Genomic DNA, 13,428 nt, shown 5'->3' on the forward strand with positions numbered 1-13,428 from the left:
TCATTAATCGGCCGGAAAGTCCACCAAGTAACTCTGAGTTGGTCGTGTTTTGATTCCTTATCGCATCGCTCCATTATCACTATCATATTAATAATAATTGTGTTACTCAACATTATTCACAAAAATTGCGGAAAAATAAACCGTTTGTTGCGGAGTTTTGGTAGCATAATGGACGGATCGAAACTGTTCTCTGAAACAATCCTTTAAACATTCCTCTCGCTCTATTTTTCTGTTCGGTTCAGTGATACTCATCAATGGTCAGTATACCCATATTTCTTTTTTAGCTTTAGCATTTTGAGTTTCGCAGCAATTGTATTTCCTGAAACAAGTTTGAAATTTAGATCTTCTAATAGTCCATTGGCCCCTATCTTCTATCAAGTGTTTTGCATTGTAAGTGTACGCTGAATTAGTGACGAGGGGGATGTAAGTGTCATGAGCAGACCAGACGACCGTACTGGGCAGTCTGCTATTCGTTGAGTTCATTTGTTGCTTATATTATTGTCATTTCAGAAGTTCCAGTGAATTGAAAGAAGGGGTTGTGCTTTTCTGTCCATTTCCTGGTACTAAGGATATTCATTTCTAGGGAATCTTAATTGCACCCGTTGGAATATTCACCTGCAGGCTTTCCATATGCACCTCACTCCATCCTACAATTCACAATGTTTTTACAAGCAATGGGTGTTCAAGTACCAGCTGATCGATCAACAATGAAACTACTGTATTAATTATCTTGTTTGCGGGATCTCACAATATTTGGTTCTCACGTTACTTTTTTTTAAGAAGATAATATCATTCTTTGGAGATTTTACTGACTTTTCTTCGCATGAAGAAGAAAAAGTACAAAAGTTTTCAAGATAAATATTTGATAGGTTTAAAATTAAAGTACAAGTAACAGCATTTTTTCATCTCATTCATTTTTGAGTCAAAAGAGGACCTAGATTGCATCACAGTTCAACTATTTTGGGCTTCAATCATGGCAGCTTACTATTGGGCAGTTTTTGTGCCATAAAGGCTTACAAACCACTATTCTGCGCAGTGTGTCGTTGCCTCAATTTTGAGTATTTCGGTAACAAGGTTTCTTTTTTGTGGATGATTTCATGCAGACTAAAACATACTGTATTCATAAAATGCATTCTGCTGAACTTAAGTTGAAATAATTTTTTTGTTCTAGGTTTAGACCTACTTTCCAACCATGAATTCGTCCGAAAGCCCTAGTCAGTCGTCCAATTTTCACTTCTATCTACCAAAGAGTAAGTTGATTCATCACAAGGAGTTACCACAGCTGATATTCTGCAAACCAAAGTTAATGCCTCTAAAGTCCCTGACTCTTGAAAAACTGGATGAAATGCAAAAGAATGCTGAAAGAAAAATTCAAGAATCGAGTGGTGAAAACTAAAGATATTGACCGTCTCAGCATTCCAAAGGTAATTCAGTCCATCATAACTTTTTACATATTGAGGCCTAGCAAAGTGCCTAACTGCAACAGGCGCCATTTGTAAAGAGCATCTAAAAATCAGGCAGAGATGCTTGAAAATAGATGTTTCAATGACTCTCAAATTGTTTTTTGAGTCCTTAGACTTTTCTGAAGCATATTTTGGAGACTCCTAAAAAGTCCTCAAAATTTCACACATGACTGTAGTCAATTGATAAACTGAAATGAGCATTTGTCTCCAACCGTTATAGATTAGCCCTTTTGATACTAATTGATCAGGGAGATTTTTAATGACAAAAACTCTCATTCCATCCAACTAGTGTGCATATTTCTGTAAAAATTCCTCAAACCTAAATGTTCCTAGTGAATTGAAACAAAGTACTTTCCTTTTCAAAATGATATTATATTATATCTCCGAATGGAATTATATTACATTTTTCTTTTCAGAATAAATTATTTAGTTTCCCTTTTTGTTCAAAATCAAACAGCCCTGCCAGTATCAGTATTTTGCCCCTGTCAATATCTACCAAGGTTCTTTTCTGTTTCCATAGAAGCATTTAAGATGTCTGCTGGACCTCTAATTGTTGATATCATTGTGGCATTCATTTTGGCCGCTGGGCTCTTGTACCGCTACGGAAACTGGCAACGTCATCATTTTCTGGTCACTTTAGCGGTTCTCATTTCTTGGTATTTCTCTCTTCTCATCGTATTTGTTCTACCATTGGATGTTTCCTCTGTAAGTTGATTATTTTTTTTGTTCTCATTTTTTTTCTCTTCCTAAATATCAGTCAGTTTTTCTGACAGCTCTGATTTAGTGAGAAGATAAAAAGAAGAAACAGAAGAAAATTGAGAATGGGATTGATTAGTTTTAAGTATCTAGATTAATCCCACCTTTGAAATTCTCACACTGATAATCTCTTACTAACATGAAGTCAAACCATTTTTCTGTAAAATGTAGAGGATTTGGACTCTTTTCTTTACATTTATCCTTTTTTTTAATGTAAAAATTCATTGTAAAATGAAACAGTATGGAATGATTGAAGGTATTTAAACCGGTTCAACCACACAAGTGCAGTTTATTTTCTCTCAATTCATTTATTTCGTTTATTTTTAAAAGATTAGTTCAGATTCATAAAAATGTTACATGCAGACTGCTCTGATAAAACACAATAAAGTTGAAATTTTGTTCTAATATTTTTTAGACTGTCTATCGACAATGTGTTCAGAGTTCTGAGAGCAATTCCTCCAGTCCTCATGAGAATTCAACTACACCATGCGCAGAGCCATGGAGTTCAGTACCAGACAACGTCTATCCAAATTTATGGAGAATAGTATACTGGACATCTCAATGTTTGACTTGGTATGTAATTTTGTAGATTTTTCTTGATATTTCTCATAATCAATTCCCACTAGGAATAAACATAAATAAAAAAAAAGTATCTACCGAGATTCATTACCAATTTAGTAAGCCAGTGAGTCCTCAGCATCCATAATTGTTTCTCCCCTTTTTTAATCACATTTAAATTTCACTGAAAATAAAATTTGTCAAAAAGTAAAAATCAGAATAAATTGTATACATTCACATGTAGCATTATGCAGCAATGAATTAACTTGTAGAAATTTCTTGAAGCTTATGACTCATGGTACCTGAACTTTTATTTTAGTCCAAACTGGACAAGGAAATAATCACCTGCCACGCTGCCAGATTTATTGTCACCTTCTGACCAAAGCATCACAAACGCCATGTTATGTTTTAAAATTTACGCTGCTATTTTAAGTATTTTTACAGAGAAATTGTTGGTTGAATCTGTCTGGAAATTATATTGGATTTTATCGGTAGCGCAAAAAAAATTCAGTGAAGTTTTCGGACTGCTTCATTGAACGATTTCTCTGTATAAAAATAAAATGGCAGTGGAAATTTTGAAACGTTGCATGGTGCCTGTGATACTTTGGCCGGAAGGTATATTAATCAAATAAAAAAAGCCTATAAGTACCTTGAGCTGTACGTGTTCCAGATCTTATTCTGAGAGGCAGCATCTGAGTTTCCATCTGTTTTCTTATTCTAGGCTTGTCATGCCTCTTATGCAGTCCTACGCCAAAGCTGGGGAATTCACTTTCCGGGGTAAATTGAAATCGGCTATCTTAGACAATGCTATTTACTACGGCTCCTATATTTTTCTATGCTTCCTCCTCCTTGTATACATCACATTCAAACCAGGTCTACAATTAGATGGGTGAGTACTTGATTTTTTGAATTTTTTTTTTGTGAGGAGCATTGTCTGCCTGCACTGTTCAGGTTTCTGTCTTGTCCATCTGATTTCCTCTCAGGAGTACTTTACTGATTGGAACTGCTTGTTCTCCAAGCAATTCGTTCAATCTCCTAATTACTATTTGTTCAATAAAAAAATTTCATCTCTTCATGTGAAGGGGCAACTTGTACTGTCTTCTAAGTTCATTTCATCAAATCGTCACCTTTCGGCCAAATTATCACAAGAGCCATGTGACAGTCAAAAAAATTTCCGCAGTCATTTTATTTTTTTACAGAGATATTGTTCAACAAAGCTGTCTGAAAGTCATTGAATTTATTTTCTTTGTGCTGCTGATCAAATTCAGTGAAATTTTCAAACAGATTCAACCAACAATTTCTCTGTAAAAAAATAAAATGGCACCGGAAATTTTTAAATGCCACATGGCACTTGTGATAATTTGGCTTGAAGGTGATAAAATGCCCTTTTTCGCTGGCTGAATATTTTGCCGCTCATGAATTCAGAGGATTTTGGGGTCAATTTAAAGTGTTATAAATGGACGTATGTCTGTCAAATGGAACTAAGCGCCGATTCAAGTTCCTTTTGAGGAATTTAGAATGCCGGATAGCGCGTTCTGTCAGACGGAACTAAGCGCCATGGAAGAACATTGCGGGTATAGGACGGAATGAGCCCGACGCCCGGTTCCGCTGCCAATCCAAGCCCACCGCTACCTTCCTCCCCATAGGGCGCTTCGTTCCGTTTGACAGAAACACGTCCAAATGGTTAATTGGATGAGGAGCACCTTCCAACGATTTGCCATTCAACGATTCGTCGTTTGGGCAGAGTCATAAAATTGAAAAAAGTAAAATCACTGTCAAAGAGGGTAGTTCCAAATTGTCTGTGTATGCTTGTCAAGAAGTTTCTCAGAAAAGTCACCTAATTTGTTCACTCTTTCATTTCAGTCAAAAATTGAAGGCGATTGCTTCTTCTGCAAGTAATACTTGGGGTTTATTCCTGCTAGTCATTCTCCTTGGTTATGCTCTGGTTGAAATCCCACGAAATTTGTGGCTGTTCGGTCAGCGTGGATACGCTCTTCATCATGCCTATTTTCGAGCAGCCAAACTGAATTTTGACAAAAGTGAGGCTGAGGAAACCTTGGACGATGTTCTTGAGGTAATTATTTTCCTCCATATTTTCAACCTTTCAGTAGTTTGAAGCGTGTCCGTAGAAAAGTTGTAGGATCACAGATAGACAGAACCACTGAGTTACTTTCCAGTAATGGGCCCTACATGAATTAAATCACAATCCAAGGATAGGCATCAGCCTTGAGAATTTCCCTGTCTTTTTTCTGATTTATTATCATCTGAAACTGAATTTCGATTTATATTTTTTCCATGTGCCTTGTTATTTTTCCTGTGAAAGCAACCGAGTATGCTTAAAGCATCTTGTTTGGCGCTATTTTTCTTTAGTTCTGTCTTGGTACATTTTTCTCAAGAGCTGCTAGTCCCAGCAACTAAGTAGTCTTTTAATAAAGCCTATTTTAAGATTTTGATATTTTCTCTAGAAAGGAGAAGGAGGGAAAGTTAAAGACAGTATGATATCATTTTAGACCTACATTCAAGGCAGAGGGGTTCATAATTCCAATTTTTAGCTTGATGTACTTTATGGATAACTCCTTAGGGTTTGCATCTTACATCCACTTTGCTTTAAGACTGCTTCTCATCATTTAACTTGAAAGAGCTGATGTATGTTTGCTATGTAACAATATGAAACCCTCCAGTTCCAAAACTGTACTGTTCAAAGCCAAGGCTGACCCTCTCGATAAAATGTCTCGATTTTATTGCGATGTTCATTTTTATTAAAACTGAATACCATCGATTTTCCAGTCGGTCCAGTCTGTCCGCAATATAATCCACCCTAACGATCCTCTTTATCCTCATTTGGAAACGATCGTCGAGAAAATCCCTCCACCGATATGGCAGAGGTTGAAGAATAGACATCGAGTTTGTGATGATGGCTTGGACTCGCCCCACTCTCAAGGCCCTTGTCAGATTACACAAGCAGGTAAACTAATTCTCTGCGTAACTCTTTTTTCATCGTTTGTCTTTTTACTCGCAATGATAACCTCTTTATCCTTTTCTAATGTTAGTCTTTGATGATGCAAAAAAGTTTCCTCACCTTTTACAGGTAATCAAAGCATTACAGACTTATGGTCGAACTGAAGCGCAATGGCAGCTATTAGTGGAGAGAGTGATTCTGTTGGAGGATGTGTCCAGGAACCAGTCTAGTCGTGATAGGAGGTTCAAACATTCCTTCCCGCAAAATAGACCCCTCTGGGTCAATCGTATTTTCACACCCTCCATTGGTTCGTATTTAAATTTACTTTATTCTTTCATTTTATTTTGTCTGCACAAGCGCAATCGAAATCATTGTGAATGGAATTTTAAATCATAACTATCTGTAGACTATATGTAGACTCCCGTTGCTAGCCCTGCATTGCTTGTTAGCCCTCTGCTATTCTGATGATAGGACAAGCCTGAAAATTTCATGAATTGTATTTTTAATTTTTCCCTGTAACCAATAATTCGCTATGTTTTTTAGTTTGTTTTCCTTCCAAAGTTGAAATCATGTTTTTTTTTTTTTTTTTTTTTTTTTTTTTTTTTTTTTTTAAATCCTATAACATGTGTTGATTTCTTTTTAGAGTGGTATTGGCGATGTTGGATGCACCCAATCGTCCTCAAAACAGCTGCCATCATCTCTGCCGTCCTCTCAACTGCAGTTGTGTGGTCTGAAGTAACATTCTTCAATAAAAAACCAGTACTGTCTATTTTTGCCATTTTAGTCAACCTAGCCAAACCGAACTATGATTATTTTACCATCGAGGTAAGCCAATAACTGGGTTGCATATAGCAAAAAGGAATCAGCGAGATTACAGTGTTTTCAAAATCGCTTAACTTCCTATTCACTTTTAAAAATACTTAATATATGTACAGTTTTGAAATTTACACAATTTTTTTCCTTTAAAATCAACAATATTTTTGGTTGGAAGCAAAAAATATTTGCTTTTCTGGGATATTTCATAGATAATAGTGAGAAGCAACAGTTTTACAACACTGCAATTGTGCTGGTTCTTTTTTGCTGAATGCGATCCGACTTAAAATCAAAGTGTTTGTAAAATTAGACCAACTTGTTTGTCCCAAGTGTAATCCCATGAAGCAATGCTAGAATCTCACCAACGATTCATTCCTTTTCACAGAAAATTTTCTTGTTAAGAGCTCGAAGAAATGATTTCAACCTAAACTTCTAGACGGGTGAAGTGAGGGGTACACAATATCTTAAATATCTTGCATTTTTTGGATGAGACATTCATGCATGCCAAGATCAAAAGTGAAAATGTAATTAACAACCTATCTTCTATGGAACAGATAGGATTTTAAGACTAAAGTTTAGGAGCTGATTCAGAGCAAATTTTCTGCCTAAGGACCACTGTAAAGCAAGGGCAAAGTGATTATTCAGTAGAATGAGCAGTTAGAGAATGTTTGTTGAAAAAGAAGCAAGTTTTGTGTAACACTGTTCCTTTTTTAAGTATAATTTATTTGGTTTTTTTTTTTCCTTTCAGCTTCTATCAACAGTCATCATAGCCTACCTATGCTTGTGCGCATTTGCCACCGTGCTGAAAATCAGAGTGCTCAACTATTACTACCTCGCACCACACCACTTGACAGATGAACATAGTCTCGTTTTCTCTGGTATGATGCTTTCTCGACTGACACCGCCGATGTGTCTCAATTTCCTAGGTCTCATTCATATGGACAGCCATGTTATCAAAAGTCAGCTCATGGAAACGCATTACACCCAAGTCAGTATCCATTCTTTTTTTGTCCCTTTTAGTATTGAATATCTTATCGACCAATTGTGACCAATTCTTGCTGTTAGGGGATAAAATCTGCCTCTCTCTGATGCCTGTAAATCCAGCATTTTTTTATCTCAGAAAGTCTATATTTATCAAGAATAATTAGTTTTCACGGAGTTAGTCTTTTCAAGAATAATTAGTTTAGGGGACGTCCTATGAAGGGATGACTGCAGAGCATTGAAGAAAAGATGTCGCACTGTCAGCTGCCCGATACCCTCTGGTAAGATGGGCCTCTGTGGCATTTGGGTGTCGCAAAATGCCAGAGAACGCTGTGTATGTGATGTAAGTATTAATTTTTGCTTCTTATTGAATCCTTCCAGTGAGATTTAATGCTGTAAATATGGGTCCAAAAGCTAAAAACTACCATTTTTCACGGATTTTTTTTACTTTAATGTTGACCTAAGAATTTATTTATTTGTCTCTGGTTTGCAGGTTATGGGTCACATGGATGTTATCTCTATAATATCGGATGGATTCAACGTATATTTTCCCATAGCCATGCTTGCCCTATGTCTAGCCACCTACTTCAGTGTAGGCTCTAGGATACTATCAGTTGTTGGTTTCCCGCAGTTTCTTGGGGATGATGAAGTCACAACAGACCTAATTGATGAAGGAAAAAAATTGATTGGCTGTGGTGAGAATTTCATACAATTGCCTCATTTTTGACCTTACAATACATTTCCAGTTTCAACGGAAGACTCGGTGATTAGATTGTGTTCACTCCAAAATATTAAGTCCAAAATGTAACGTAAAGAAAACAAAGTTTCTCACTTGCAAGGAAACTGCTTTTGCTGGGTGCACAACTTGGTTAAAAACTTTGGTCATAGTTTCATGAGATTTAGTATTGTAGCCAAAAGTTTTTCATGGGAACCTCAATGGTTCGTGTTAAAACCACTTTTTTCCATGGTTTCACAAAGTTTCAATTGTGGTGTACACCAATTTTCACTAAATACATTATCTACAAGTGAATTAAATCAGAAGGACCTACGTGCAATGAATTTGCGTGCATCATAGTTCCTTTTAGTTTTATTCATTTATACATAGTTTTCCTTGGTATTATACATCCAATCCATTGTTCAAAAATTCGACGGTACTAAATTTTTATAATATCTCTAAAAATTTCTTGGATTTTGTTTGCAGAAAAATTGCGGAAACAGAAGACTGAGGAAAGTGCGGAAAGACGGAGAGAGTATCTCAAGAGGTTTGATAGGTCCAGCAATCAAGATAACCGTGGTAGCAGTAGTAAGTTTAGACTTCATTCTCATTATGTATAATTTCTACTCAGAGATTTCATGAGGAAATCAAACACCTCTATCTCTGTAGAGCTAAGAGGTACCAGAGATCATGCGTAAAAATGTAAATTTTTACTATCAGAATTGAACATAGATTTCTGTCGTTTAGAGGTCGAATTTCGGTATCAAAAAAAGGTGAAAAATTACACTGATTACCCTCTTTTGACGCCTCATCCCGATTTTGATAAGATGAGGGATCCAAAAGAGGGAAAATTTTTTAAACTGTTACTATTAGTATAAGTCAAAAGTTTTAAATGAACATCTCTTTGAAGGATTTTCATGCAGATTGGCAAAATCAATAACATTTCTTTTGAAAAGTTTTCCGTTATCAATAGAATCCAATTAAAAATAGCACACTTTTTCTATTCTTGAGCTGGAACAAAGTTTTGCATCAAAAGTAATGTGAAAAGAAGACAGTTTTAAAGAAATGGAATCTCCAGTATGTAGGCAAACTTTCCCTTCAATTTCAATTGGAGCTGGGAGATTGGTGTAAATAACTACGCACAAAGTACGATTTGATTAGTCAATAAAACTATTTCTTAACTACTTCCATGGCTCCTCCTTTCAGCCCCCCCCCCCCCAAAAAAAAAAAAATTAAAAAAATAAAAAATTAACTTCATTTTTTCTATTTTCACAGATACTTCCACTGTGGTGGACGATTCACCCAGCACAAATTTGCTGACTGCCGCCGAGCCTATTGATTGGTACCACAAACCACAGTTTGACGTCTCTGCCTCAGACGAATATCAATCAAGTCGGATAGTGAACCCTCCAAGAAACATTTTTGATGACGTTTAAAGCATCCTGTAGGCTCCTGTAATTTAAGCTCTGAGAGTAATTTTCCTGCTAATAAGTAGCATCCATTTATCACCATTCACAGGAAAATAGACCTCAGTGCTGAAACATTTGTCATTTCCCTGACGAACGATCAAAACTCCATTCCAACGTTGCCAAACTGACTCAAACAATTCCATTCTTTTCTATGATTTTGTGAACAAAATTTTGTTGCTTTTTGCGTGTGATAAGTAAAAAAATCAGTGAAATTTTCATTAAAAAATGCCCTACAGTTTTTTTCAGTTGAAGTACAATTTACCAGTGAAAATTTCGCATCGTTGAAATGTAGTTGCATTCTTTCACATGGAGAACAGCAAAATTGACACCTCTGTTTAGAAAAGTGTTTTTTGAACATTTTTGTGAAAATTAGTCTAAGCTACGTCGAATAGCCTAGTTACTTCCTTTGGAATACTATGGAGTGTTTTATGTCAAGGAATACATTTCCAAGTTTCCAACCTGGCTCAACGAAAATTGCTGGAAACTTTTGAGCAGCTTTGCTTGTCCTTAGATAAATGACGAAGATATTAATACAATTCTAGAAATTGCTTGCAATGATCAGTCAAGAAATTGTATTTAAATTTTCTCACAGAGTATCTGAAAATTCGTATTTTGCGGAAAATGTTCAGCTGAGTGCGTGAATTAAGTCATGTGCCTTTGATTAGGATAGACTAGGTTTCATGAGACTGAGTAAGCAAGTGGATTCCGTGAGTGAATTGTAGCATAGATCTGGTTAAGATTTCTTACCTCCTTTTTCAAATGAGTCATTTATGATAAAACTTGTTTAAGATCTATGTTTCCTTAACAGTCGCATGCTTTTCCAGGCCCCTTGATTATGCTGACTGACCAATGACTTTTACAGGAATTTTGCGTCCATAGGCTGAAGTCCTGTAAATCTTACAGGAATCCTTCTTTATACGAGACTCAGTGAAATTTGCCTTGTAAGACACTTTTCAGAACTCAATTCAGCTCTCAGTGAACCAAAGCAACTGGCTACCAACTGAACATAATAATTAAAGTTTTATTGGGTGAATTTTCTCAGAAGTAAAATTTCTGTAGCATTTAATTGTACATACCATTAAGACTGATTGCGTTTTATTGAGAGAAGAGGAGAACAAGCAGGAAGCTATTTGGACTACATTTTGCAATTCGGAACTGAAATTTCTAGCTCTTCGATAAAAACACTTAATTGCTTAGAGAAACTAATGGTACATATGTTGTTTCTAAACTGAGACAGAAATTGTAGTTCCTAATTGCAAAACGTAGTCTAATTCTGTTTGTTCTCTTAAGATATTACGCCTAATTTTGTGGCGTTTTGTCCTGTTCAACAAGGAACTGAATTATACCTTGTGCAGTGACCCATTTGTTCCCTGTTAAACTGGAGGGAAGTGTACAATCTAGTAATTGTAGCAAAATTTGCATGCTCATCATTCCACTTCGAGTTACAAACGTCAAGTTAGTTAGTTATCTAGACTTCGATTTAGTTATTTAATCTCTCCTTTGGCAGCTTTAACCATCGTGTAAATATTTCCTCGATTTTTTTTTGGCTTATTTAGACATTTTTTAATCTCTAGTCAGCACCTTTTTTTTTCATGATATACTCTCTTTGTTTCAAACTCTATCCCGATGTTTCTCAATACTCACAGATAGTAAATGTTTTATAGCTTCCAAAGCCGAAATTTGCGCTTTGAAAAACCAAAATTGTAAATTAGATTGCTAAATCTAGATTTTGTTATTTTATACAGTGCAGTATAACCAAAGGATCCTTTTGTGCACCGAGGTTACCGTTAAGTGAGAATCCAAGTTTGGAGTTGAGAAAGAGGGCTTTTTTTGTGCTATTTCCTTGCATTGAAAATTAGAAAATATCTCAATTCTTCGATCTTGTGCTGGAGAAAATCCAACAAATGAACCTCCGTGGGTGATGCCTTTGGAAAGTGTACATTCCTTCGCAACGGAGAATTTTCCTTGTCCGAAGAATTGCCTTTGTCTTTACGAGGTATTTTCAACAATGAAGGCACTTTTGGATGGTTTCAAGTTATTTTGTCAACAAATTCTTGCTTTATCCCTCTCTAATCATTGAATCGTCCAAGGTCCCATCCATCAATACCTGCCTCGTAGAATTTTACCTTTGCCTTCGTCCAGACTGAACATTGTCCAAATAAATCCAAATAAGTAACAATACTTTGCACCCAATCTGAATTTTATTTGCTGATTTTTCTATCTACCAATCCCATTATTTTCTTAAAAAATTGAGCGAGGGGAATGTAGGCTGCTTATCGCTGTATAAACAGTTGCCATTTAGGAGTTTTTGATCTCATGTATAATGTGTGTCACATTTTTACATGATCGTCTTTTTAGTGCCAATGCTTGCAGTAATAAACTAATTCGTCCCTATTGTATCATAATCCGCCACCAGTTATTTAGTAGACTTCAGTCAAACTGGTAGATGGTAAAATTTTTGGAATACAGTAAAAGTTTATTAAGTTGAATTGTACAGGGAGAATATTTTATCCTAAATGGCAATTCGAGCAATCGTTTCTCCGTTTAAAACAAATTTTGCATAGAGATAGTAAAAATTCCTCATGAAAAGCTGTCTCTTCTCTGCCTCTTTCGTGTATGAAGGTGAGGAACACTGAATTCATACGTAGTATTTCTTTCTTTTCACGGAAATAACCGAAAATGTTCTTAAACATAAGCTACTTTCTGTTCGACACTAATAACTACAAATTCAACTGCAGTCTATTTCTTTTATTTTGTTTCCTATTACCAAAGGAATCGAAAACAAATTCGACTTAAGCGTCACTCTACTTAGCAAACTTATATTGTAGGTATATCATAGCAGGTGGTGATGTAGGTTTAAGGGGTCACCATTTGAGATGCTCACTCCTGACTTTTTCTTACTCACATCAAAAGGACTTAAATTTCTGTATTCTTTGGGATTCGAATTTTTCTCCCTTCTTTAATGAGTTGAACTTGGTTCTAACAATTGAATTTCCTATCTATGAAAGTAGGTGTAGAATAGAACTGACCATACTCTACAATCCGCATCTTCATTTAAATTTCTATCTGTGTAGCTCTTAAAATTCTTATGTATACATCTAGACTCCTCAGTCTTAAAAGAGAGGGGTTCATGCTTTGGGCAATGATAGAATCCAAAGGTACTCTTAATTTGCAATTTTTATTTTAAGTAAAAAATAGATAAAATAAATCAGCTTAAGGATTGATTAAATAGAGATGTGATTTCATTTCAAAATCCGTTAGTTTTCTGATCAACTTGAGTAAAGGCCCGGAAAAGGTTTCAAGTCTGAGAATACTGCTCTCATTGAGGCATTGTAGAAAATACTTCGGTATATAATTGTTCGCAGTGGCTCAGAAACTAACTCCTCATTTTTGAGTTCATGGGGGCGACAGAATTTATTAAAGCCGGTTCATTCAGACTCCATGTTATTATTAGCAGAGTTACTTCTTTCCTTGATTTAGAGTTAAGTTCGAATAATTTCTAGGTAACCTTAAATATCTGTCTCTTTTCAATACCTTCTCTTGTATCTATTTTTGTTTTGTGCAATATTTTTTTTTGTATGACATTGGCAGATGCTCTTGTGATCATTCTGTAAAAAAACTCAGTAGTGTACCTGGGTCTTTCGATGCCTCAATACACTAAATTTATCCGTTGAATTATAAAAGAGCGTGATGTAACTGAAAGGTTGATTTTTA

At 35.7% G+C, this 13,428-nt stretch overlaps 1 protein-coding gene across 1 annotated transcript; it reads left to right on the forward strand.

Annotated features, from left to right (window-relative positions):
* The first annotated feature begins 1,266 nt into the window (after positions 1-1,266).
* Positions 1,267-13,410, forward strand: LOC109039843 (LMBR1 domain-containing protein 2 homolog). The gene is given in 13 exon segments (XM_019055517.2): positions 1,267-1,424; positions 1,984-2,168; positions 2,635-2,792; positions 3,499-3,666; positions 4,641-4,851; positions 5,565-5,704; positions 5,706-5,742; positions 5,866-6,043; positions 6,380-6,561; positions 7,298-7,537; positions 8,024-8,225; positions 8,732-8,833; positions 9,521-13,410. Coding segments are annotated over 12 exon segments (1,953 nt in total). The 5' UTR covers positions 1,267-1,424; positions 1,984-1,994; the 3' UTR covers positions 9,682-13,410.
* Positions 13,411-13,428: the final 18 nt, after the last annotated feature.

The sequence above is a fragment of the Bemisia tabaci genome, chromosome 5 (genome assembly GCF_918797505.1).
Source record: "Bemisia tabaci chromosome 5, PGI_BMITA_v3".
Taxonomy (NCBI): Eukaryota; Metazoa; Arthropoda; class Insecta; order Hemiptera; family Aleyrodidae; genus Bemisia; species Bemisia tabaci.